General features: G+C 34.1%; 1 protein-coding gene across 1 annotated transcript; it reads right to left on the bottom strand.

Moving 5' to 3' along the window:
* Positions 1–4806: 4806 nt before the first annotated feature.
* Positions 4807–8022, bottom strand: LOC132547915 (homeobox protein BarH-like 1). The gene is made up of 3 exons (XM_060211726.1): positions 7758–8022; positions 5484–5779; positions 4807–5031 (listed from the first exon to the last, which is right to left on the bottom strand). Exons 1-3 carry the CDS (start codon positions 8020–8022, stop codon positions 4807–4809), a joined length of 786 nt encoding a protein of 261 aa, XP_060067709.1.
* Between the last annotated feature and the right edge of the window lie 852 nt (positions 8023–8874).

Genomic DNA, 8874 nt, shown 5'->3' on the forward strand with positions numbered 1-8874 from the left:
CATTACAGACATTAAATATTTCTTAACCATTGACATCGACCTAAATCGTTTCGACATGTTTGGCGATAAAAGGAATTATAGCTAATTGTTCTGATCCGAGTTCTCATATAACATCGGCGACAGTGTGCTGGGTCTATTGCCGCAGTCTCATTACTTTAAAAAAAACCTCCTCTATTCTTTTCCATGTTTGTTTTTCCTGTTTATACAACACTTGATAAAAAGTTTAATTATTGGCCAGCTATGATACAGGTATATTCTATACTTAGATATTTTTTAATCCTGCAACTAGCGCTTCTGTTGTCTAAATACGTCTGCTGTGACGGAAAACAGCTATTTTTTTCGCACGCGCATAAAATCTGTGCAATACTTTAATTAAATGACCATGAATGTGCGATTATTTTGAGTAAGTCTAATAAGGAAAAGTAACACAATCTCCTGTTGCATTCAATGAATTTCGGATCTACTTTTTTCTTGTGGAGCAATATCACTAAGGCGCACGTGACTGGGATTACTTCCGTGTAACGTCAACCGTAAGTTTGCCACAATGTGTTGAAATTTCAAGATTCTGCAGGATAAAGAGAGGATAAGTATGGTCATTGTTTGAAAATATAAACTGCATTATGGCTCGTTGAAGAAACTTTTTTCTAGCATAGTCCTCACGGAAAGTATTAGAAAATACTTTAAGGGACTAAATGGTTAGCTTTTCATCTCACAACTGATTAAAAGCGTTATTACATTTAAAATCTGTTAAAAGTGGTGAACTTTCTGTTAATTAAATTATTTAAAAGTTTTAGGAAAAACGTCAAAAAAGTTCAAATAAAGCAGGAGCGACCCAGCATTAATTCGTGTCATTGTCATTCGGAGAGCGGAAACAAGGTCTTTGCGCATGCACATAGAAATCACAACCAATCGGCTGGGTTCAGAAAGGTCACGTGACGAACTCGGCAATCTCCGATCAAAACAAGGAAAGACGGTAGACACAACAGCAAGTATTGACCGGTATTAGTTTTCCGCTGATAATCTTAGTTTAGTTTAAACATATTTTATTGCCAAAATATTGCAAGAGGATTGGGCACAAGTTCCAAGAACTTATAATCGCCCGCTCCTAATTATTAAACACATACATATGTATACGACATCATAAGATAGCAGATAAAATTAGAAGATAACATGATAATCTTCAATTTTTCTCAAAAAGTATTATAATTGTTTCATAGTCTCATTTTAAATTTTACAAAGCTTGTCCGAAATCAAACGTATGGGGGAAAAAACGAAATCTAACTTTTCAGTTTCTTTAAATACGCCGGACTTAGTCCCTGATTTACTTTATGAATTTAGAACTATATTTCCGTGAGGAACTTGGATTATTCGGAATGTCTGCACGTTCCTGGCATAAACAGTGTAAACAACAAGCGTTGATAGTCACAATTTTCAATAAAATGTTCCCCAGGTTTAAATTATCATTATGACATTCTTTACGGCCCGTCAACACCTAAAAGGTCATTAGGGTCATCAACCGGTAAGGTTTAAATACGTGGCCAGTGTATTAAAACTAACGTGTATTTTGGCTTGATACAGACAGGCGAAAGTGGCTCTTCTAAGACTAGTCACATTACTCTGTAAAGTTTATATTGTAACATACTTGCCATGCATTCTCTATGTTACACTTTTGTAATCCTGATGCGATGGCCGAAGATGAAATGTTAGTTCGATGGCTATATGTAAGCGTCGCTATGTATCACATTGTAACAAAAGATCAATCTGATTTTGGAGTTGAGAACGTGAAAGATTTGTTCTTTTTAGCATTATTTGTACACACACCTTCCTTCAAAACACAAGTGGACTTAATGTCCAAATATGGCAATTTGTCTTGACCACATGTTACACCATGCTTCCTGAACGCATGTTCTCGCCATTTGCATCGAGTTTGTCCCTCTCTTGAAATCTGACGAAATTGGTTTAGTTGCATCCAATCCATATTGCGCATGCGTTGTATTCGCTGTTTTTCGATGTCCGACAGTTTTAAATCGAGATGACGTTGGTAGCTTTTATTCCCGTATAATATTGTCTTTCCGAGATGAGATTTCGATGCGCTCAATCCATTACTATTGTCTGCGCGCATGCGTTCCTTGTAGAATCCGGTTCCGGCTATTCGCTGGGTGTCTTTTTTGTTTGTCCAATTCACAATATCTCCTGATGGACGATTGAAAACTGGTGGCAGTTTATACTTCTCCTGTCTATCCATCCTAGTTCCAAGATGTAAAACTTTTAATTACAAAAAGATATAACACTCTAAAATAGGACATAAACTACACTGTATTTGTAAAGAGAATTAACTCACAACAATACATTATATGTACAAATTAGGCAACACAGAATGTAAACGGGAGATAATATGGCATTCATTTGAATTCGAAAAAAAAAATTCGATCGTACGCTAGTTCCTTATTTTTTTTAAGTTACGTTTGTTACTCACTTGTCAGTCCATGTCAATAATGCAAAACCTTCGAAATTCACTTCAGTGTGGCATTAGTATTGGTCTCGTTTCCATTCCAAATATCTGAGAATCTTTTTTTAGATGTTAATTTATTCTAGCAGTGGTGTTAGAAACGATAAAGGCACGAGAGTGTCACGTGCCATAGATTGGTCAGTTTCGTGTCAGATGAGTGTCTATAGTTAGGTGTAAATATCATACCTGGCCGGGACAAATGGCATAATTAGCATATTCATGACACGTGTTGACCAGAAGTGTTACAAACTAGGGGAAAATAGCTATCATTATCGCACGTTCGAATAACTGTCACTTTTAGCAAATGGGTACTTAATTTGTATACAAATTCACACAAAAAGTCAAGATTTGGAAGAATTATTTTTATATGTCAGCCAAAATTTTGGAAGTATGACATGGTGTTGAACATCCACCCGTCAATCTTTCCTAAACGTCTACTTTCCGGAAATTTCAAGGTATTATTTTTTTTTTCGTATTATAATTTGGTTCGGATAACCCTTAGATTATTATATAACTGTATTTACTACTGCATGGTATTTCCACTATATAACCTTAACAAACGTAGTTGCGCAATGTCACTTCATAACTGCCAACTGGCGTATGAATTTGGAAGTAATGGAAAGGAATTGAGGTTGCCTCCCCTCGTACAGTTGGTATACGAGATTACGTTTGCCTAACTTTTTAATGTTTATGTAACAGAAGAATATATATATATATTTGCATTTAATGAACCAGGTTTCTTCACCAGTGCGTCGTTTGAACACTGTGTTTTTAACTTCCACAGCTCGTAAGCACGTTGAAGACTTAGACCTGGGCTACCTCCGTTGTAACGTTACGCAATAGCGGAGTGCACTCATCCACAATCTTGACAAAATTAAAAGATTGCAATATTACCTTTTGTAGATGACAATTGAATCAAATATTGAAATATGCATTATCCGTTTGTTCATAAGCCCATGAATGCCCATGAGATTTATCACCCTTTGTCATCTTTCCAACATTATAAATTTGTCCAGCAAGACATTTTCTACCTCGGTTTTAAATCATTAAATCTGTTTGCCTCAGCGAGTTTTGTTCTTTTCAACTTTTCAACTTTGTCTGGAGACCCACTTTCTCAATTTGAACGATTGTACAAAAGACACACTTTTAAATACAATTTTTAATAAGACAGAGTCAAATAATCAATTAAAATGCATCATACAGCTGTTTTGTTCTCTGTTAGGACTTTGAGGCTTAGTGGCCCGAAATATATATGTTATGCTCTCTCTCTCTCTCTCTCTCTCTCTCTCTCTCTCTACAACAACTGTATATCATGAACATTTTTTAGTCTATCTTATTGATATTTGTTGTTTTATGTTCGGAATGTGAAACTTATAACATTACCAGAAAGTGTCCGTGTGGAGATGGTATTGATGAGGTCACTATTTCTTTACATGTTCGTTTTTTCCTAATCGTCAAAGTATATTGTTTGTTACGTTGTATAATTTAGACGTAACTTTTAATATAGGAACTATCTTATGGGGTGACATTAACGTTTTCTCGTAAGAAACCAATAGTAAAATGGTTAGATCTGTTCAAAAGTTTATGAAACTATCAAAGCGTTTGAATACAACATGATTCTAAACTGTTTGTCAATACAACCGGATTCTGAAGTGTTTGTCAATGCTACCTGTTTCTGAACTGTTTGTCAATACTACCTGATTCTGAACTGTTTGTCAATACTACCTGATTCTGAACTGTTTGTAGTCGGCACTTAATTGAAGTAAAATCTATAGCCACTTTCCCCTTTATTCTTTCTATCTTCTCATCCTTTTGATAAAATTATTTAAACTCGCATTCATATTTATAGTATAAATGTGTGTCACGTGCAGTACATTAATTGTTTGTAATTTGTGATGGAGAAGAGTTCATAAGTAGCTAGAACCTGTCTCTGATCTATATATCTGTTTCTGATAATAAAATATGATTAAATAATAATAATGATAGAGATAAAAATCAGGCGTCACTAAGTTTTTCAAGAATCTTGAAATGATGTTAGCCGTATACAGATGTGAAATACCAGCGATCACAAAGCACTTTCGGAGATATTTATGTATATGGTCGTAATGAAAGTGTATGTAAGGACGTGTTAAAATCCTTCGTAATTTCTGATAACATTATATTTACTGAATTTTTACTAGTTCAGTTTAGAAAGAGACGTCACAGCCTGTGTATTCCATTAAAAGGTTAACAAATGAATTAAATTTCCACACCGGCTTTTCTTAGATGATTTTTATTTACACTTGTGAGCACCAGCTTCACCCGGATAATGGCTTGTGGAAAACTTTCTGATAAACAAGATTTTGTGAAATTGATTCTGGATGGTTATTGTCATTACTAACGTGATTTCTTATTGGTGGACTTTCGTCCAATCGTTCTTGTGTTCGATATTTTTCACAAAGTTCCTTCTCTGTGTCTGGATTATCCTTTCTTGGTCTTCCTTTCGGTTTTGTCGGTGATTCTGACCCGCCTTTCTGCATGACCTGTTAAAACGAAAACAAACAAAAATGTATGCAGTGAGACTAGACTCAATGATTGAGCAGACATCGGAAATCCTTTCTTTTTATCTAAATAATTCTTACAGACAAAAATCATTATGCTAATTTATCTTATAAGCAAACGACGAAACTTTTTCACAGCCTAATCATTGACTCGGTACAGCTGAATGCGTCCAAACCTTAATCATTGAACGAGGCAGTGAGGGAGTTCTTTACTCGTTTCTAGGGTAAACACAGTCTTAAATATCGAAGTCAGTATCATGAGGGCGAGAAATTCAATAGAAAATTAAATACATCAACAGATATTTTTTATTTGAGAAGTTATGTATCGTTTATTTTGCATATTTTAACATATTCTTGTCCATTATGTAACCAACGTTACAGATCCACAACATTTAAGTGCATATCATAATTCGTCTAGAGTTATCGGCCCTTACCAATTTTTTCCATTTCATCCGTCTGTTTTGGTACCAAGTTTTGACCTGGATTTGTGTGAGCCCAAGACTATCTGCCAAATCTAGTCTCTCTGGCGTTGAGAGATATTTCTGTCCTTCAAAACGCTTCTCTAGCCCAATTAGTTGTAGGTCCGTGAAGACGGTCCGGCTCCGTCGACATTTTCTCGGCTTCATCAAACTTTCCGCGTCCTCTTGCGATCTTGACCTTATATAAACCGGAAGTGGAATAGGCACTGTCATGGCGTCCCTCAGGTCCACCATACTATCAAGTGGAAATCCTGTCATACCAAAAGAAAATGATAAATATCAAGCACTATCTGCCAAACAATATGATTGTCCTAAGAAACACTAGCCCGTGTTTCCTGTGGGTACTTTTGTTAGGCATTTTGACGTATAATTTAGAACCAAAGAAAACACGCGCTTACCAAGTTAGCGTCCATATAAATCAGTGTATGTAGATTGTTTCATTCACGCGAGTTTTCTATTTTGTAAAACAATAACCTACAGATGTATACAAAAATGTAGATATATTTGTTTAAATGATAAGGACATACACTTGTAATTTGTTGCTTTGATATAGTCTCAATACGAATGATATATCCTGTGAAATATGTATGTTAAAGAAAATGATAAAATGTGACCAATGGTAAGAGAATATATATTCACAAAAAATTAATTTAAAAATTGATTAATAATTCAATCAAAACGGTCAAAGTTATTCCTGCTACAGATGTTTATGTTCTTTATTGACTTTGAGTCGACTTTTCGGTTTAAATTTAAAACAGTATCAAAAAGATTGTCACAATACACTGAGAAAGGCACACGATCAAAAATGTCACAAAATATATCTGTAGAGGGCAACCAATTAGATTAATTTTTTTCAAAACATCAGCTACTTTTGATGCATTTGTCAAGTTTTTCGATATATTTTTTGTTTTGTTTTGTTTGTCTTTTGTATTTGTTTTTGTTTTTGTTTTTTGTTTTTGTTTTTAACGATGACCGATATTGAAGGCCATTCAATTATCTGATTTTCAGACAATTAATCAGTAAGTCGTCATTTCTATTTTGCCGTGTTTTATATTTTTGTACGATATCACTATAAAATGTAAAGACATTTCGTAAATCAAAAGATAAAACGTAACCGTAGTGTCAATTTTAAAGATTTCTGGAGTACAAATAGATGCCTATCATTGAAATATATTTTTATATATAATATATAGATATACAGTGGTATTATCTATGTTTATTAATTATAATTGAGGATCTGGATAATTTTGAAATCACTCATTTATCAAAGATGATATTTATTGGATATTTTACTAATACAAAAACCTGTGAGACTGAAATTACTTTCACTAACACTGTATATGGTCCGGAGGGGACATATATATATATATTAAAGCGTATTTTGTATATTTGAGACAATTTTACCGAAACATTATACACAATTTTAGAATAAGCTTAACTATATATCAGCACATAAGTATAGATAAGTATTCCAACTGAAAAAAATGAACAATTATGTATTTCATTGTAATTCAAATTATTTGATTTAATGTGCAGAATGGATGTATATGTGTACATTACTCATATATATATATATATATAAAAACCTTCAATGTCCTTAATTATAAATATATGAACAATTACAAACCTGATGTTTAGTATTGATATATACAATAGGAAAAAACATAAATCTGCAAGAATTCTTATCAAATTATATTTCATCGTTAAGATTTAGGTACAATGTTAATTTATCTTAGTATTATTTGCCATAGACAATGACAGTAATTCTGAAATATCCATTACAAAAAAAATTAATTTATCATTTATTCTAAATCAAAATATAGTTCAGTCCTGAAATTTGCGGAGCTGTCATATAGATTGATCAATTAATTATACGTTCTACATTCTATCATTATCATCCTGGACAGGGACACAGAAAAGTAAATCGACATGCATTGGATGTTTATCTAGGAAAATGAGAAACGACTCCCGTTAGAAGGAATATATTAGATGGGACAACATTCTAGACTAATCATGCGACCCTTTCTTCAACAGGGCTAACTTCAGCACCTTTCTTCATCACAAATTATAAATGCGTTTTGAAACTTTATTATAATGAGCGTGACAAAAATAAGAAAATGTACGGAAATCGGATAACAACTTGAGAGGAATATAGCTCCATGCCTTCGCTTTCAAATAAATAAATAAACAAATGAAAGTAAATAAATAAATAAATAAATAAATAAATACCCCTTTGCATTGCTGTGTAAAAACTGGCTTGGTATGGTGTCATTCCCAAAGTGGGACTGGTCACTGTCCCAACGGTACCATTATGAAAAGGTGGGGTGAGGTAGGGTTGCGACACACCCATTAATGGCTGGTCCATCCCGGGGTAGAACCTTCCGGATGGCGTCGCATTAGAAGTGTTACTTTCCGGTCTTAAAATATCTCGGATGAAGAACGACGAAGATGATGATGAGGATGACATTTTTTGTGGATACATCTGACCAAACATTGTTGTGTCGTACATTAAAACACTCGCCAAATTCAGTCTGTTTACTTAATTGTTCAATAAAACTGGACATTAACGTCTGATTACCGTCTTTTCTGTTATTTTGAATATTCCTTTAGAAAGTGTATAATTCTCCGAATCGTAGTCTTCACATTTGCGGAACCGATAATTCATATTTGTCAACGCAAGTGTACCAAATTCCACCGTCACCACTCACTTGGGTTCATAATCATATTCTTGAACATTCTTTCGCGCGTAATGGTTCTACTAAGATTTTGTTGTTTTTGAAGATCATCATTATTTAATCAACAACTTTCCTGTAAACAATCCATTTGTCATCCTTTTTGACGTGCCTTATTTGCGTTTTTTGAATATAATCACTACGACGTGTTCCTCTGATTTCTCTCTTTTCTTTCCATAAGAAACTAGACATCAATGTTCAATTCATTACACTCACTTCAACATAATAAAAAGTGTTGAGCTGTTTATGTCATCCACATTGCATATTTCATTCGATTTAAACGCTCAAGAAAGTTTGACTTTTAAGAATGAACTTCGTATCACGCGTGAGTAAAAGTCCAATTTGTAGCTGACGAAAAATTCACTTGCAATGCCATTGATATGTCTGTCAGTAATCAGGGGGGTTAAAAAATCACACAAAAATACTACACAGAAAATGATTAAAAACAGTTCCACTCTACAAAAACAAATTCTCAAAGCGTGTTGATTCACAAGGTGGGTGTTCGGGGAGATTTTCCTCTCGAATCGGTGTCTGTTTGTATAAAAATATCATGAACAACTCTTAATGTTTGCAAACTTCTGTTGAGGTCATAGCACCACGCGGACTGGCGAAAG

This window comes from Ylistrum balloti, unplaced genomic scaffold (genome assembly GCF_031769215.1).
Source record: "Ylistrum balloti isolate Yb309-2 unplaced genomic scaffold, AGI_CSIRO_Ybal_v1 Utg369614, whole genome shotgun sequence".
NCBI classification, from domain to species: Eukaryota; Metazoa; Mollusca; class Bivalvia; order Pectinida; family Pectinidae; genus Ylistrum; species Ylistrum balloti.

Coding starts and splice junctions, on each gene's coding strand:
- LOC132547915 (XM_060211726.1), bottom strand. CDS start 8,022: ATGTTTGGTCAGATGTATCCACAAAAAATGTCATCCTCATCATCATCT. Junction 5,780..7,757: donor TTACACAGCAATGCAAAGGG/GTATTTATTTAT, acceptor TTGGTATGACAG/GATTTCCACTTGATAGTATG. Junction 5,032..5,483: donor GGATGAAATGGAAAAAATTG/GTAAGGGCCGAT, acceptor TCGTTTTAACAG/GTCATGCAGAAAGGCGGGTC.